The sequence below is a fragment of the Betta splendens genome, chromosome 19 (assembly GCF_900634795.4).
Source record: "Betta splendens chromosome 19, fBetSpl5.4, whole genome shotgun sequence".
NCBI classification, from domain to species: domain Eukaryota; kingdom Metazoa; phylum Chordata; class Actinopteri; order Anabantiformes; family Osphronemidae; genus Betta; species Betta splendens.
In genome coordinates, this window is record NC_040898.2 from 13396239 (window position 1) to 13414819 (window position 18581).

At 53.6% G+C, this 18581-nt stretch overlaps 2 protein-coding genes across 51 annotated transcripts in view; one reads left to right on the forward strand and one right to left on the reverse strand.

Moving 5' to 3' along the window:
- Positions 1-18581, forward strand: part of LOC114846020 (ankyrin-3-like) — a 71593-nt gene that overhangs the window by 10342 nt on the left and 42670 nt on the right. For 13 of the 49 annotated variants that reach the window (XM_055504053.1, XM_055504052.1, XM_055504061.1 and 10 more), the window contains exon 1: positions 4253-5014. The exons of 2 other annotated variants lie outside the window; for them this stretch is intronic. In XM_055504053.1, coding sequence (XP_055360028.1) covers positions 4892-5014 — 123 coding nt within the window. In that variant the 5' untranslated portion in view covers positions 4253-4891. Of the gene's footprint in view, positions 1-4249; positions 5015-17687; positions 17787-18581 lie in introns of those variants that run through there. 34 more of the 49 variants (XR_005897019.2, XM_055504065.1, XM_055504063.1 and 31 more) reach the window with 8 other exon arrangements.
- Positions 14811-16621, reverse strand: LOC114846024 (microfibril-associated glycoprotein 4-like). Of its 2 annotated transcripts, XM_029134763.2 has the most exons (6): positions 16496-16621; positions 16370-16388; positions 15893-16090; positions 15685-15781; positions 15438-15605; positions 14811-15349 (listed from the first exon to the last, which is right to left on the reverse strand). In XM_029134763.2, the coding sequence occupies exons 2-6, from the start codon at positions 16373-16375 to the stop codon at positions 15099-15101; spliced, it is 720 nt and encodes a 239-aa protein (XP_028990596.1). In that variant the 5' UTR covers positions 16376-16388; positions 16496-16621; the 3' UTR covers positions 14811-15098. The 2 variants fall into 2 exon arrangements, with proteins under 2 accessions (XP_028990596.1, XP_055360063.1); XM_055504088.1 differs by lacking the exons at positions 16370-16388; positions 16496-16621 and adding an exon at positions 16273-16291.

Here is an 18581-nt window from a genome sequence, read left to right on the forward strand (position 1 = left end):
CCTCTCGTGTTGTTTCTCTTCCCAGGACGAGAGAAAGCGCTTCACAGAACAGACCAGTACCGGCTCGAGTCCGAGCTGGGACTTTATAGACGAGGGTCTGTTGGTCGGTGGCGGGTTGACGTGAGCGAGCGCTGGGACCGGGGGGGGGGGGGGGGGAGCGGCAGACGGCCTCAGAGCGAACGCAGCAGAGCAGCAGGAAGGAAGCGGGCGAGAATCTGCCCCGCGCTGGAGGCAGACGCCGCGTTCAGCACAGCTACAGGAGGATACTCCTCTGCGCCTGTATTCAGCTCGTCCTGCTCCTCCCATGCTCCTTCTTCACATGTTGCTGTGACAGATCCTGAGCGTGCTCAGTGGAAACCCGGCTCTGTGTTTATGGATTCGGATGAGCTTTCAGTATCTGTAATGGGAAGGTCATGTCTAATTAACCTTTGTGATGTCAGGGAGGGATGTCGTGTTACAGATTAAGGAGACTCGTGCCTCCCATATCTATTTAATGAGAGACTTTTGGTTTAGCGCTGTACAAACAGGGCAACTTGTACGTTATTTTTTTAATAGCATTTCAAATGAGCGTCTCCACTTCCCTCGATGAGGCCTATCTGTTGCCGGGGAGGGATGTGAAGCGTCGGTGTGATGTGGTTCGATACGGCGAAGGGATACTCTGCTCCGAGTGCTATTTGTGGCTCGTGCATCCGGTTGCCTAGGAGACAGCTGGAAGAGCGCCAGCAGGAGACCGAAGCTGACCTCAGACAGACAGTTCCACATTAATAAATAACCAAATACTGAACTGGCAGCCGTAAACATTACAGGCACATAAGCTGCACATCACAACCTGCGTTTGGCCACATTTTCGTTTTAGTGATGTTTAGTGACGTGTGGTGGTAATAGTGTGTATATGAGTGTGGACCTCAGTTAACCCTTCGTCTGCTGCGTTTGACCTGCGAGCTGTGTCCCAGGAGCCAGAGTAAGGAGTAGTCAGAGTAGCAGGTGATGCTGCAGGTTTACAGCATCTCTCTGCTCCGACCCAGTCGTCTAGACTTCACAGCTTGGCTTCTGTCTAACTCACTCACATCCTGCCGGGTTTTCCCACTTCCGTCATCAACTTTGAGGACAAAATGTCCCCGTCACAAACATGAAGTCATAGCTGCTCCCGGAACCACACACACACACACACACACACACACACACACACACACACACACACACACACACACACACACACACACAAACACAAAGCAGAGACTTTGGTTCAAACGTGATTATTTGGTTCTGCTCTGACATTCGAGACGGGAGAGGCTGCAGGACTAATGGAGATGTGAGGCAGGCCAGTCGTACTGTATGATGCCATTACAGCCCACATGAGCTCAACCCAGTTGTTAATGGAGATATATCTTCTGTTATGGACTCTCTGAGCCGCCACACGCGCTCTCATGCTAATGTGAGCAGGCTCCAAGCTTCAGGCCACAGTCACTTTCACACAGCCCAGTGTTTTTCACTGTTGTGCATCCTTATCTAGTTCTTTTGCAGTATCATGCACGTGGTGAGTCAGATAGCGAGAGTGAGAGGGAGCCAGAGATATCAGCGCGGCAGACAGCCAGAGGAGGCGGAGGCCATGCTACGTCAACAATGAGATCACCTCTCAGACCTGACAGCTGACCATCACCTCAGGGAGGAAGGAAAACCACAGCAGCAACAACGTACAGACAGTGTGTTTCCAGACTGGAATTAAGCCTCTGGGATGCTATGAATGCTCTCGTTAGAGGGCTGTTAATTGCATCCAGAGATGTTGATGAATCAGGACAATGCTGTGGAGCGTTGTGCAAGAAAAATCAGTGCTATATCAAGATTGAGATGATGCCGGTAAGATTAGATTCCAACTGGTCCATGGGACCAGACGGGAGTGGGAGCCTGTAGTAATCCCCTAAGGTTTGCTTTAGGAACTGCAAATGATGCTCACTCACCTGGAGCTCTGAGCTGAAACAAACACACAAATGAACCTTTTCCTTTCATTCGTGCCTTTGTAATTTGGTTTTAAACACCAATCACTAGATTCTTGGGTCGAGTTTTAGCAGAATAAAGTACAGGAGCGTTTCTGTAGCGCAGGCAGAAGATGGTGCAGCGACTCTGGTGGCTCCCGCTCCTTCCTGTTTACTCACTTTGTGTTCTTGTCAGCTGGGCTCGGGTCCAGCTGGATGATGCTACTGCAGCTCCAGTGCTGTGCAGACACTTGGATGATACGGATCCAAGCTCTTTACTCTAATTAAGCGCCAACTGTGGCACTCGTCAGACCGGGTTTGACATCGGATGCAGTTAAATCTCCTGTGCTCGCTGTACATCAGTAACGAGGGAACGTTGAGTTTGGTGCGAGTCGAGCCCGACTTCAAGCTACTCGCGCCTCGCAGCACTAGTTTATGAAATAACCTAAAGTTGGAGCTTTACAGCCAGTAAACAGAGCTTCCTTATTATTTCTTTTTGTGTAATGCTGCCTCCATGTGGTGAAAATGAAAACTACACAATAAGACCGTAACAAATACATACATGTAAATAAACGGACCATAATGGTGCACAGTCACACAACTTGCTCTTTCCTGTTTGGACCAAGTCGTCATCATTGTCAATTTCTGTATTTCCTTATGCAGAAAACGATAATCACTGCAGACTAGTATTATTTTTTTCTACATTGCTACATCCATTTTTTTTTACGCTGCAAACATAGATGTTTACCACTAGAGGGAGCCAGACACCGCATTGTGCAACTACACGTTGTATTTCACGGTCTTTTGGTCTGTTGAGCTGTCTTATGAAGGTAAAGATGTGCTGCTTTTGTGTTTTGCATCATTCTGTGTTGCTCTGGACTCGAATGGTGTGGTCGTCCCTCCAAACGAACATGAACACCTGATTTATTGCTGTTTGGAGCTGTTTGCTACGGCCCTCGTTTGCATTAGTTGCTCTGTCTGCGGGATAGAAGCAACCACTGGCGAAGGGGAATCCGAAGCAGGCGATGGGGAACTAGACGCCGAAACGTGGAGCCACATCTGAAGCGTGACGTCTCGCCTGGTTTCACTCTCCGCATGGGAGGAGAATGAAAAATCTTGCACCTTTGGCCATAATCCTCTTGTGTTAGACTAGTTTTAAAATTCTGATCCTTGTAAATAGTTCACCTGCTGTTAATCCATGTATAAAGGCTGGTGCGTCTAATTCATAAGCTCCTCTTACAGATGGAGATAATGAAGGATTAGTCCATTAAATCCTGTAGAAAGTGATGGGTTCTCATGCTGCAGTGAGTGGAGCCTGGTCTGTGATTAGCATCAAACATAGGGTTGAATGTGAGTTACACTTTACATGCATGAGCGTGTGTCAGTAAGCGATAAACACCCAGACACTGTTTGTTTTCACACGTCCAGCCTCTGCTCTGAGTTTCACTTCAGGACCCGACCAATGGCGGCGCTCCCTCCTCCGAGGCAGCCAATGGCGGCGCGGCTCTGCTGTCACGTGACTGCTACGGCCGCGATGCCCCCTCTCCTGTGATGTTAATGTTGAACGCTGCAGTGAACAGACGTGAGCTCACGCCACCGCTCCCCTGTCACGCAGCGAGGCGTCAGTGCCGTCGTCACGGCATCCAACTCAGGTTTTAAATGAAACTTCGTCACGTCGTTGGAGGAGGAACGTGGTCTCCTCACGTGAACTGGGGTTTTCAGCCTCCTTAAGAGCAGATATTGCCTTGATTGGCTTCTCTGTGACAGTGTTGGGCGATGAGTCAAGGTTCCCAGTCTGTGGTCGTCCTATGGGGCGTCCACGTCTAACTCACCTGCCTCTTCTCTGTCTTTATAGTTTCTCACACTAAACATACATGAACATGTAATGAGTTTATTTGATTGTCCCTGCACCTCACAGTGTACTAGGATGCTTCATCCACATGGATCATCGAGGATCAGTTTAGACGAGTGGGACTCATCATGTACTGTAGGATCAGGTGCGTTCAGCCACTTTTCCTGGATGGAGAGGAGTCTGGAAGTCATTCAGTCTAAGTCGTGTGTGTGTGTGTGTGTGTGTGTGTGTGTGTGTGTGTGTGTGTGTGTGTGTGTGTGTGTGTGTGTGTGTGTGTGTGTGTGTGTGTGTGTGTCCATGCATCCCTACTCCCTCCGTCTCTCTCCGCTGTCCCAGCTGCTCTCTCACCCCCTCCTCTCTCACCCCTCCCTCCCTCCTTCCTCCTCCTCTTCCTCCTCCTCCTCCTCCCATCTCAGCCTCCTTTCCACTCCTGTTCATATGTCCCGGCGAGACGTCACGGGCTGAGCGTGCGTGTCTGTGTCTGCAGAGGATGGCTCAGTGCTCAGGTGCAGGCGCCAGGCGTAGGGAGCCAGCTGAGGAGGCAGGACCGCTTTCTTTACCCACAAGGCAGAGCTCTCTGCTGGACTGAGGGCTGGAGCTTGAGCGCCTTCTTGAACCTCCAACCACAGGACTATTGAGCTGCTCCATTGAGCTGCTTCATTAGAATAACGGCACCTTTTCTCGACTGTGGATCATATGAATAGACAGTTTTGTATTTGCTGTAATTGGTTGCGTGTTTTTGCACTTTGAATGTTGACCAGTTGCCTTCTCAAACGTGGACCCTGAGGACTATGTGCCGTCTCCATCCTGCCAATCAACTGGACCTTTGCATTCGCTCGCTGTGGATAACTGCTGAGGAAGCTATGGCACAAAGGAAGTAGTGGACCCTCAGAGAGAGGAGACGATCCCCAGACGATCTATCGTCACTCCTGTCTGACAAAGGAGAGGAGGAATAAACATTAAAAAGACCGTAAGGAGCTGGAAGAGGCTAAAGAGGAGGCTGTGGGTCCACGCCGCATCCCCTCCATCCACCCCACCTGTGAGGATTTAATCAGCCCGGAGCAGCATGGCGCATGCCGCCTCGCAGCTGAAGAAGAAGGCGGACGAGAACCTCGCTGCAGAGGAGGAGAAGGAGCGGGAGAAGGAGAAGAAGAGGGCGAGGAAGCGTTCGCGCGAGGTCAAGAAAAAGGTAGAGGAAGCCGAGGAGGAGCGAGAGCAGGGCAGAGAGAGGGAGAGAGAGAGAGAGAGAGAGGGACGTGGGGTTCTAGCAGAGTCTGCCAGGTTCTCTATTGTCATGATGCATTCATGTATGCGTGTCCACGCTCACGCGGTGGTTTGACCTTGAGGCACCAGCCCAGGTCTGAGGCACCAGGTGAGGCGAGCGTGGTGCCGGCGAAGTGTGTGTGTGTGTGTGTGTGTGTGTGTGTGTGTGTGTGTGTGTGTGTGGTGACATCAGCCCCTCCTCTGGGGGGATATCAGCTGTCCTGGCCTCGCTCGGGGTAAATCCATAACAGCGTCTGCCCCTGGGCCGCTTCTTGGCACCACGCTGCTAAAATATCCCGGCACCTCAATTACCTTCCTGCTCTCACTTCACCTCATGCTGCCTCTGTGTGTATGTGTGTGTACGGGCCTGGAGCTGTAGCAGCAGACGGCCTCGTCTGACAGGAATCTTTCACGCTGTTGTGACATGTCTGACAAGCACAGAGTCAGGGTTTGAGCCGCATTGATAATCATGCTGTTGGTTGGAAAGATTCAGATGATTCCTGATCATCCTTTCCTTTTAAATTGATTCAGTAAAGTACAGCATGATGAGTCTGACTTGAAGCTGGGGAAACTCCCATCAGCGCTATTAGCTGCACGCGTCAAACCAGCATGTGCTGCTGAGCTGCAGGTCCATGAGACAGACGGACTTTTCCAATCGGAGGCTGTTCTTCTTGGACCTTCTTGTCCTACATTTTGAGGGTTATAACGTGAGCCGTGATACTTATGGGAGCATCCATCTGTGGGTTCGACCTTCTGCCGGTGGAAGGGGCTGAACTTGGCAACAAGAACCAAACACAACTCTGCTCCTGGCGTCATTTCCCTCCGGCATCCTTCATTTCTGGACCTGCGTGGCTGCAGACTGTGGTGACTGTCAAGGGGCGGCAATGAAAGGACCCACATGCGCAGCACGGAGGCAGGGTTATGATCAAAAGGAAGTTTATTTTCCAAAGCACGGTCAGACGGTCCAGGTCATACACGGGAGGGTTTAAAGCAGTAACAAGGGGAGCAGGCAATCTCGAGTCCAATGTCCAGGCAGGGTTCGTACACAAAGAGGCTCAGCGAAAGTACAGGCAGGGATGAGACAAACTCACGGTCAGTAGCAGTCCAGGGTCAGGCGATGAAACATGCATACACTCATGGAACTCGAATACGCTGATGAACTGGGCACTGAAGAAACACAACAATCTGGCAGGAACTAAGGACACAGGTGGTGGTTAAATACAACGGGACTCGATTACTGATGACGTGCAGGTGTGAATAATGACCGGGTGAAACAAGAACAGCTGTGACGTGACATAACCCGGAAGTGAAGCTAGAACACAAAACAGAGACCGGGAGACTACCAAAATAAAACAGGAAACTGGGATCGAAAACAGAAGAGTCCTTTCAAAATAAAACCAAGAACGAAAACCTGACAGTACCCCTCCTCTAGGGCGTCTTCCACGGCGCCCACGGAAGCCCCCCCCCCGAACCAGGGCGGGCGGGTGGACACAGGAGGAGGGACCGAATCCCTCCCCTTCCAGGCAGAGAAGCAGGGTGGGTGGAGGGAGGACCGGAGGAGGGTCAAAACAAGAGTCCACAGAACCAAAACCGAAAGTCCATGACAGGGAGAACAGAGTCCAGGGTTCCTCACGAGGGTGGTGGCAGGAGAGTCCACCACGACGGCTGGCGAGGTCCGGGAGAGCAGGGCTGAGCCCAGCCCCCTCCCCGACGGAGATGCTCCGGGGGTCCCAGGGTCGCGGCGGACGACGACGGCAGAGGCTTCGCCATCGTCGTGGCAGGCGGGGACTCACCCCAGGCGAACGGCCGTGGCGGTGGCGGAGTCGAGGCGGACGGCGCCGAAGGAGGCAACGCCATCCAATCAGCAGGCGAAGCCGAGGGCGAGGCCACCAGTCCGGCAGCCGAGACCAGGACGAGGCAGGAACCGATGCAGGTGCGGCTGGAGCCGAGCCGCCAGGAACCGATGCAGGTGCGGCCGGAGCCGAGCCGCCAGGAACAGATGCAGGTGCGGCCGGAGCCGAGCCGCCAGGAACAGATGCCGGTGCAGCGGGAGCTGCGACGGGAACGACCCCTCCTGGGGTCCGCCGGGACTGCGACGGGCGCGCCCCCTCCTGGGGGTCGACAGGGACTGCGACGGCGCGACCCCCTCCTGGAGGTCCGCCGGACTGCTACGGTCGCTACCCCCTCCTGAGGTCCGCCGTACTTTCTCGCGACCCCTCCTTATCCGCCTTTACTTCTACTTTCTTCTACCCCCCCCTTTATTTCGGCCTGTTTACTGGCGACCTCTCCCCCGCTCCTTTATCCTCCTTGACCTGCGGCGCTGGCGCGACCTCCTCCTGGAGGTGCGCCGGGACTGCGGCTGGCGCGACCTCCTCCTGGAGGTGCGCGGGAACTGCAGCTGGCGCGACCTCCTCCTGGAGGTGCGCGGGAACTGCAGCTGGCGCGACCTCCTCCTGGGGGTGCGCGGGAACTGCAGCTGGCGCGACCTCCTCCTGGAGGTGCGCGGGAACTGCAGCTGGCGCGACCTCCTCCTGGAGGTGCGCGGGAACTGCAGCTGGCGCGACCTCCTCCTGGAGGTGCGCGGGAACTGCAGCTGGCGCGACCTCCTCCTGGAGGTGCGCGGGAACTGCAGCTGGCGCGACCTCCTCCTGGAGGTGCGCGGGAACTGCAGCTGGCGCGACCTCCTCCTGGAGGTGCGCGGGAACTGCGGCTGGCGCGACCTCCTCCTGGAGGTGCGCGGGAACTGCGGCTGGCGCGACCTCCTCCTGGAGGTGCGCGGGAACTGCGGCTGGCGCGACCCCCTCCTGGAGGTCCGCCGGGACTGCGGCTGGCGCGACCCCCTCCTGGAGGTCCGCCGGGACTGCGGCTGGCGCGACCCCCTCCTGGAGGTGCGCCGGGACTGCGGCTGGCGCGACCTCCTCCTGGAGGTGCGCGGGAACTGCAGCTGGCGCGACCTCCTCCTGGAGGTGCGCGGGAACTGCAGCTGGCGCGACCTCCTCCTGGAGGTGCGCGGGAACTGCAGCTGGCGCGACCTCCTCCTGGAGGTGCGCGGGAACTGCAGCTGGCGCGACCTCCTCCTGGAGGTGCGCGGGAACTGCAGCTGGCGCGACCCCCTCCTGGAGGTGCGCGGGAACTGCAGCTGGCGCGACCTCCTCCTGGAGGTGCGCGGGAACTGCAGCTGGCGCGACCTCCTCCTGGAGGTGCGCGGGAACTGCAGCTGGCGCGACCTCCTCCTGGAGGTGCGCGGGAACTGCAGCTGGCGCGACCTCCTCCTGGAGGTGCGCGGGAACTGCCGCTGGCGCGACCTCCTCCTGGAGGTGCGCAGGAACTGCAGCTGGCGCGACCTCCTCCTGGAGGTGCGCGGGAACTGCAGCTGGCGCGACCTCCTCCTGGAGGTGCGCAGGGGCTGCAGCTGGCGCGACCTCCTCCTGGAGGTGCGCAGGGACTGCAGCTGGCGCGACCTCCTCCTGGAGGTGCGCAGGAACTGCAGCAGGCGCTGCCTCCTCCTGGGGGCCGGCGGGCGCTGCGGCTCCGAGGGTGAGAGGGACTGGAACGACCTCTCTCGGGCCGACAGGAACGGGGCCTGGGGCGACCTCTACTTGGCCTACGGGAACGCCCTCAACTTGGCCTACGGAAACGCCCTCAGCTTGGCCTACGGGAACGCCCTCAGCTTGGCCTACGGGAACGCCCTCAGCTTGGCCTACGGGAACGCCCTCAGCTTGGCCTACGGGAACGCCCTCAGCTTGGCCTACGGGAACGCCCTCAACTTGGCCTACGGGAACGCCCTCAACTTGGCCTACGGGAACGCCCTCAACTTGGCCTACAGGGACAGGAACGGCATCTACTTGGCTGACAGGAACGACCTCAACTTGGCCGACAGGGACAGGAACGACCTCTACTTGGCCGACAGGAACGACCTCTACTTGGCCGACAGGAACGACCTCTACTTGGCCGACAGGAACGACCTCTACTTGGCCGACAGGAACAGGAACAGGGACTAGAACGGCCGCAACATGGCCGACAGGAACGGCCGCAACATGGCCGACAGGAACGGCCGCAACATGGCCGACAGGAACGGCCGCAACATGGCCGACAGGAACGGCCGCAACATGGCCGACAGGAACGGCCGCAACATGGCCGACAAGAACTGGGACGGCGTCTTTACTCGAGACGGCGGCGCTGCTCTCAGGCTCCTCACTGGAGCCGGCGGCGCTGCTCTCAGACTCCTCACTGGAGCCGGCGGCGCTGCTCTCAGGCTCCTCACAGGAGCCGGCAGGGACTGAAACGGCGTCTCCTCTGGAGCTGGCATGGCTACTTGCCGCTGCCGAGCTCGACGGAACAGACGTCGGGCCTGATCGGGTGTGCATAGCACCTGTGCGACAGGTGGTGCCCTCTGGTTGGGACACGACCTGCGCGTGACTGAACTGAACCTGGACAGGAACGTGACTCGACTGTACTGGAACCTGGACAGGAACAGGACTCGACTGTACTGGAACCTGGACAGGAACAGGACTCGACTGTACTGGAACCTGGACAGGAACAGGACTCGACTGAACTGGAACCTGGACAGGAACAGGACTCGACTGAACTGGAACCTGGACAGGAACAGGACTCGACTGAACTGGGGCCGGAACAGGACTCGACTGAACTGGGGCCGGAACAGGGCTCGACTGAACTGGGCTCGACTGAACTGGGCTCGACTGAACTGGGCTCGACTGAACTGGGCTCGACTGAACTGGGCTCGACTGGACTGGAGACTGGGCAGCACGCGGCTGAACTGGGGATTGGGCAGCACGCGGCTGAACTGGGGACTGGGCAGCACGCGGCTGAACTGGGGACTGGGCTAAACACGACTGAGCTGGGGACTGGGCTAAACACGACTGAGCTGGAGACTGGGCTAAACACGACTGAGCTGGAGACTGGGCTAAACACGACTGAGCTGGAGACTGGGCTAAACACGACTGAGCTGGAGACTGGGCTAAACACGACTGAGCTGGAGACTGGGCTAAGCACGACTGAGCTGGAGACTGGGCTAAGCACGACTGGGCTGGAGACTGGGCTAAACACGACTGAGCTGGAGACTGGGCAAAACACGGCTGAACTGGAGCCTGAGCGGCGCGCGGCTGGACTGGAGACTGAGCAGCGCGCGGCTGAACTGGAGACTGAGCAGCGCGCGGCTGGACTGGAGACTGAGCAGCGCGCGGCTGGACTGGAGACTGAGCAGCGCGCGGCTGGACTGGAGACTGAGGACCGCGTGGGAGCAGGAAATCCTCCCAGGGAAACAACCATGGAGCTGGGCAGGTTGGTGCAGGCACGACGATCCGACGGGGCGGGGAGGAGGAAACCGAAACCATCGGCGGTGCGACCGGCGCTGGCGTGGTGCAGAGCGCGTCGCTTAGCTCGTCAGACTTCGCGCACAGTCGCTCATAGAGGCGACGAACACTGGGGTGATCTAACGCGGTGTCATCGTCCTCCAGCGTCAATATCGCCACCTCCACGGCGCAGCGCTGGTCCTTCGGGTTACTAGCCCGTCGGTAATCCTCCGCGAGGATCTCGAAATAAACATGTAGGTCGCTGGGTAGCTCGGCGCAGGTAAACTCCATACTTCCGCGGGAGAGTTATACTCGCCGTAAAAAAAAACAAGGAAAAACAGTCACTGACCTGACCGGAGGCTAAGTGCTGGCTGGGTCCAAGTTTGGCCAGATTGTTCTGTCAGGGGCGGCAATGAAAGGACCCACATGCGCAGCACGGAGGCAGGGTTATGATCAAAAGGAAGTTTATTTTCCAAAGCACGGTCAGACGGTCCAGGTCATACACGGGAGGGTTTAAAGCAGTAACAAGGGGCAGGCAATCTCGAGTCCAATGTCCAGGCAGGGTTCGTACACAAAGAGGCTCAGCGAAAGTACAGGCAGGGATGAGACAAACTCACGGTCAGTAGCAGTCCAGGGTCAGGCGATGAAACATGCATACACTCATGGAACTCGAATACGCTGATGAAACTGGGGCACTGAAGAAACACAACAATCTGGCAGGGAACTAAGGACACAGGTGGTGGTTAAATACAACGGGACTCGATTACTGATGACGTGCAGGTGTGAATAATGACCGGGTGAAACAAGAACAGCTGTGACGTGACATAACCCGGAAGTGAAGCTAGAACACAAAACAGAGACCGGGAGACTACCAAAATAAAACAGGAAACTGGGATCGAAAACAGAAGAGTCCTTTCAAAATAAAACCAAGAACGAAAACCTGACAGTGACATCACCTGACCTCTACTCTGTCCTGTGTTGTGAATAGCAGGCACACGAGGGCTCTGTGAAGCGGCAGCCGTCAACGTAACACGAGGACGGTGACGAGCCACCGGTCCGACACCAGCGTGTTCCGACCCAGACAGGATGTCGAGTTTGCACAAAGGTTGAAGCTAATCTAGCTTGAGATGTGTGACGTTTAGAAGTGAGAGGGATGAAAGCTCTGCTTCATGAGGTTTATTTTTGGGAATCTCTTGAATTGAGCTTTTTTCATCTGCAGACTCTTCCTAGTTTCACTGCTCTGCTTTCCCTCCCTCCCTGCGTCACTGTCAGCTGGCAGCAGCCTGTATTGTTCCGCTGCTGGGACTGGGGGGTGTATGTTACACACACACACACACACACACACACACACACACACACACTGGTCCCCTGGGACCAGACATTGAATCCTCTGACATTTTTATGGGCTGAGATTCAGAAGCTTTTCATCCTAAGCTTTTTTTTATTACTTCACGTTCATTGTTTTGAATTTTGCATCTCGTGTGAAACTCGTTTCTCACCACATCTTTCTGTCCGAGGAGTAAAATCATCTGACGAACGATTCAATAAAACATTTACCAAACAGCGCGAGCCCTCCAGTGCTGCTCCCGCTCCCCCTCTGGCCATTGTTGCAGCTTTTTGTTGCTTGTGTTTATAACTCACTACATCGGTGACAAGTGGAAAGAACAGACTCATTGACGGGATAATGTTCAGTTCGCAAAGCAGAAAAGAAGCCTCGCGCAGCCACGCATCTGAAATGTGAGGCGCCAGATGCCGCTTCAAGACAAAGTCAGGAAAGACCCAACTGAGAACAGAGTGCTATGAATTATAGAGTGGAGCAGAGGAGCGGCAGCTGGAGCAAAGAGGATGTAGAGCACAGACGATGCAGGAGGTTGAGGCTGGAGATGAACGGCGGCCTGTGATGAACGTAGCAGGATGACACCAGGACACAATCGCTGGGTTGGGAGACTGGTGCAAAGCCTGCCAAGCGTCGTGATTGGAGGATGGGTGGGACGGGGTGGGGGGTGGGAAGCGAGAGGTAACACATCCCCCAACACACTGCAAGAAAGAGATAAAGGAGAAGAATGAAGGGAGAGAGAGAGCGGGTGGCGATGGAGAGGAGCGGGCGATGAAGAGGGAGGATGAGGATGTTGTTAGGGAGGCCTTCATCCCCCCTCCCTCTGCTGCGCTGCGGTGGGAGATCGACGCCAGGAACTGGGACAGTTCATCCGTTTATACACACACACTCAGCCCGTCCTCGCGCCTCACTTCAGTCAACACACCACTATTTTTATTTTGCCTCCGTTTAGACTCTGATTATTTGGCAGCACAGGAACGCGACATTCAGCCGAATTCACTGAGCAGTTGAAAGTTTTCTTCTAGTTTGCCAGTTGATGCTACTGGAAACTAGTGATGGTTAATTATGGACTCATTTGTTTTGTATGTTGTCTGAAAACACCCACTGAGTCTTTAAATGAGGTTTTGTTTGAGCACCAGTCAAAGAGGAGGAGGCTGCCATCATTCATTAGCCCAATAATGGGCCTCTGAGCTCTAGATGCACCTGAGACCTCTGCTCTGTGACGGTGTTGAGTTTGTGCCACGTTTTTGGAAATTCAGATTTCAGATGTTGGACATTGAATTTGCAAGAAGCTCAGCGTCGGTGCCTCGTGGCGCTGGTCATGACCATGAAGCCTGAGACTCTGCAGGAAGCTCATGTTGTACATGCAACTAAAGTGCCTTATTGATCCACTGAGCTTTTCCTTAATTGCCTGTCCTCTTAAAGCCACACTAGTACAGTGCGGCTCTGCTGCTCACGTCGCCTCTGTTTACTGTAGGTTTCACTTCGCCAGCTGGCGTTCGATGGGAAATATTTACCATAGAACAGTGAGCAAGAAGCTATTGGAGGCCGGGTTAGCCTGAACCGACTCCAGTCATGGACAACGCAAACAAACATTATCATTAGGTTAGAAAATACTTCATTAGAAGTAACTGTCCAGTCACTTGATAGAACTCTTCTTCTCTTCTATTTGTGTGTGAAACCCCTGGCTCTGTGTTGACGTAGGAGGCGCGTGTTTGCTCACCTGCCCCCTGTTGGTACGGAGTTGTTAGTTTATTCATGGCCAGTGCTCTGTCTCCGTAAGGAGGAATTAACTGGCAGTCGCATCGTGGTTGAGACAGACCATCTTGTCTGACCGTCTACCTGTATGGATGCACACACAGCCTTACATCAGCACTACGTCTGTCACCCAGCATCATCATCATCATCATCGTCATCGTCGTCCAATGAGCAGAGAGCGGAGCAGAGCCGTCAGCCAATCACACAGAGGCCTAATGAGGGACATCAGCAGCTGGCAATGAGAAAGGGCTGAAGGCAGGGCTTCCTGTCGCAGAGCCACGTGTCTGATGTCAGGAGTTTGAAAAAGCAGGACTAAAACGTGTCCAGGTTGTGATGCAACACCGCTAGAAATATAGAGGGCAGGAGACATTTACTGTGATGAAACGGAGGAGAGGGAAAATGGGAGCTGAGTGTGTGTTCAGTGTTTTCCACTCTCCTCCATCTGGATCTCAAGTGCTGTGAGGGTACAGAGACTGCAGTAGTGAAGCAGCCAATCAGATGACAGCAGCGAGCTCACAGAGGCAGGTCAGCACACACACACACACACACACACACACACACACACACACACACACACACACATACACACACACACACACACACACACACACACACACACACACACACGTTCGCCTGTGCAGTGATCTCATCTCATACTCAGTACCAGATGATGCTGAGTGTTTTCCAAGAGGAGATTGATAAATTGTTAACGCAGTACTGACACATACTCTGTGTACTTTTACTGCTTGTCCGTTCAAAGCGCATTCCTTTCGTTTCAGTTACAAGACTGGACAAAAGCGTTCCTGCCTCCAACTGGTGCAGTTCCAGGTAGCGGCCACTAGGGACTGACAAAGTACCTGTACATGAATGAACAGGGGCACAGAGCTCCATGTGTGTTTGTGTGTGATTGACTTATATTAAATCCATAATTTCACTTCAGCCACTGAAAACCAAACTTTCCACATAAAGGGTTGCTGCTGTATTCGGGTTAATCTGAATGCTGGTGCTTGTGCAGTAGTTCTAACTCCAGACACTTTCACCCATCCATCCCTCAACCTCTCAAAATCCCAGTGCGATGCTGCGAGTTTAGGACCTGCAGTTGCCATGGCAACCCCATCACTTTGACTTCCTCACCTTCACAGTTATGCTGCACCAAAACAAAGCAGTGAAGAGAGATTAAGTGTTAGTCGCCATCACCGTGAGGACACTTCACTCGTTGTACAGCTATTTGTTGATGTGACATTAAGACCCTAAAAAATACAGACTCTATTACACCGCTGCCTGTTTTAATGGATAAATACAAACACACAAGCAGATTCAACGTGTGATGTGTTTATTTATGTGATGTCGACCGTACTGTATTCAGCTTCTAGACCGTCTGCCTCTGTGAAAACATTTCCCCTGTCACTCATGATGCTAATACATTAGACACATCACACATCGCCTGTTTAGTCGCTTAGTTTTTAAACTGGACGGGACCTTTAGCGATTCACAGCAGCAGGACTGTCTGTGTGGGAGTGAAAACGCTGCATATTTCTAATTTCCACATCCAGGCTGAATAAACAAACAAACAGACTAGAAGTGATGGGATCATCCTGACTCATTCACTGAGCAGCAGGCCTGATCTTCATCACCATGGTCTTCAGGGAGTACTCCACCCCTCTGAAGCTCACCCACTGCACACCGGCTGCATTAGGGGACGGTCCCCAGGTGTAGATCCCGTTGGGGTTGGCGCCGAAGCACGCTGCGTACCAGAATCCTCCAAACGCCAGCCTGGCACAGTTGGAGCCATGCGTGTCCTGATCTTTGTCGGTCGTGGTGAATTTCTGCCCGTTGTGTAGACTCAGAGAGTCGCCTGATGGAGAAAGACAGGAAGCACAGGTGAGCAGCTCGGATCAGACTGCTTGTGGTGGGCTGTAGTCATGGTGAGGGTCCTGCTCCACCTGTTGTTCCCCTCACAAAACTCCCCAGGTTCAGCTTGTATCCCTCAGACTCGGGCCCCACAGAGAAGGAGGAGTAGAGAGCGTAGACCTTCTGTCCTTCGAAGTCCTCCATGTCCACCCGCAGCTCGTAGGTCTTGGCCTGGGTCATCAGGTGCATGGTCTCCAGACCTGTAGAAGGAACTGGTGGCATTACAGGTTTCCAGCTGTTGGTGATGGGAGGTTCCCCTCTGCTCAGTGGAGCTCGTACCCAGCCAGTACTCCCCAGCAGCGCTGCCGAATCCAGACTTGTAGTGATCCCACCTCATGAAGAAGTTCACTGTGCCGTCTTGTCTTCTCTGAATGACCTAGTTTTCATCAGAGTTGGAATACGGTGGAACATTTCTTTGGACCTACATTGGTTTTACTGGAGTGAAGACTATGATCTGTGTCTCTGTGAGCTTTATCCCCATCGTTACCGTCCACTTTTCAGCCGAGTCGCCGACGCCGTCCTTGCTCATGTCGCAGTAGACCTGCACAGGGGAGGTGGAGCCTGCTGGGTAGATGGTGTAGACGCCGTCCCGGCCCGACCCGGCTCTGTACACGTCACTACAGTCAGTGGGCAGAGGGGACTGATGGGCTGCTACCGGCAGCAGCACCGCTAGCACAACGCTGAGCTGATGAAGAAGGAATAAATAAAAGAAATCTTCACGTCTTTATTCATGTAAGCTGACATTTAACCAGCAGATGTGTAATTGTTAAGTGAAATATATGTTAGTTGGATTCAGAGATTGTTTATGCAGGACTTACAATCATCACAGTTTGATTCTCTGTCATATTTTAAGCCTATTAAACTCACAGTTGTTGTGCAGAACCTCCATTGGGAGGTCAGTCAATGCTCACAGCTCATACATTATCTTAATTAGTTGAGTTGTGTTGTTTTGCCACATACGCACCATCATCCTCCAGCAGCTTCTGTGATGAGAGACACAAAAAAAAACAAAATGCAAATCAACAGCCAACAGAGGTTCAGTAAAGCAACATTGTAGCAATTAAAACTAGTGAGTCCAGCGTGAACTTACCAGAAGAAGAGTTGTAACAAAGACGTGTTTCAGACACAAACAGGACCTTTTTATTCTAGAGCTCCTCTGCCTGTTACAACACTCAGTGTTTCCCCCGTTGATGTAATAAGTAACAGACTGTTTCGTTTTCTGCCGTTTACTCAGAAATCTACTCGAGCCGCGATCACAGCAAACAGTGCTTTTATTTATTTCATCATCAACACAACCTGTGGAGTTGGAGGCCTGATTTTCACCGGTCACGCTGATGCTCGTGTGTGGTTTAGTGCTGAACGCTCCGCTTCTGCCTCCGTTCCAGACGGCGTCATGTGACGTCTGCGTCCAAGCAACAGGCCAACACATTATGACCAGTTACATTTTCTCTTTATTAACTGCCTAATGAAGTGATTCTTGTTGAACCTCTAACTCCATGTTTCCTTGTCTGCCTCTCGTTAGCGGCTCCGTCTCGTCTTTAATACCTGAGAATCCAAGTCCAAATCCTGCTAATCCGTGGCCTGGGCTCAGGGCCCTGAAGCCTGCGCTGACTCAGTGTGTGTCTGTCTCTTGGCTTGCTGTGCGTTGGCTTTTGTAAGTCTTCATCCTTAAACTTCTTAAACTAATTTACTCTCAACGTGGAAATAAATGAAACAGCAGCAGAAAGAGGAACCAACAAATGGTTCAAGGTTTGTTTAGTTGATAAGTTGTGTTTGTCTTTCAGATTCAGATTTGTGGACATTTGATTGTGTTGGCTGCAACAAAAACACCGATTAATAATGTGAATCATTTCATTCCAGTTTCAAAAAGTAACTTTAACTCCTGGAATGCTGATAAAACAAGCTGAGCAGAACTTTTCACGTGCTTCTGGACGTTGGCAGCGGATTACGTGCTCACACGGACGCGCTCACAGCCTCACAGCGAAGCATTGTCCTCTGATCCTGCGTTGTCCCCCAGCGAGTTGGTTTTAGATTAACGCCGGAACTCTTCCTGCCTCCCCCCTCCCCTCCCCTCCCCCATCCACGGGCTCTGGACTTTCTCACTGCGAGACAGGTATTTTTAGCCGTGACACAATGCCCCCTCTCTCTCTCTCTCTCTCTCTCTCTCTCTCTATCCTTTCATCACCCCTCTCTCTCTCTCTCTCTCTCCCTCACCGTCCCTCCCCCTTCTCTCCCTCTCCCCCTCTCCCTCCCCTGTCCTGCCCTCATCCCTCTCTCAGGCTAGGGCTAGCTGCTACAGTAATTGAGTGCTCAGGTTTCCCACTTTCAGCTGCAGGCTGAGGAACATGGCTGTGGAGGAGGCAGCAGACTATTTGGCAGAAGTAAGTCACGCGATGGAGCCAGACTCTGATTTCTTCGCTCCTGTTACATTAACAAGCCGGTGGGATCTATGATGCTGTGGCGTTCATCAGTCCAGTGATGGGGTTTGATGGGACAGGTTGCAGTAGCAACTCTGCTGCACCACTGTGCTGCAGTGTGTGTGTGTGTGTGTGTGTGTGTGTGTGTGTCTGCGGGTGTATTTGCATTCTCTACTGCTCCTCTTCTATCAGTTAACGCTGATTATGTACCTGTGGGCATCTACATGCGTTGTGCTGTGGAGGCAGCGTCATGTTGCAGCGTGATGTGAATGGAAACAGCTGACCTTGGATGATAGCGCATGCTCCGGATGTTTGTGTAGGAACACTTCTTAGACATAAAACCTAGTTTTGAATCTGAGCTCTGAGCCCTTGTAGTGGGAGGACGCCTGCCTGCACCCAGTGACGTGCAGCACCGGCTCCCATCATGGAGCTGGAAGTTTGCGTCATTACTGCTGCATGTCCTGAAGCAGAAGCAGCGGAGGACGGCTCCCGTTGCCGGGTCTGGAGGCGCCGTGCGGTCCTCAGGTCTCGTGCTGCAGCGTGTCGCGTTCTCTGCATGTCTGTTGTGGATGAATAAGGAACGACACTGTATAAACGTCACCTTCAACCCCGGGCTTCATCCGCAGGTTGACTTTCTGCTTGTCTTGGAATCAGTGATTTGATGTTATGATTCTAATAAGATCTTTATTAAAGGCTCTGCAACTTGGTCCAGTTCATCCATTAGCTTTAAGCCCTTTTCAGCTGCTTCCTCCATTCTGG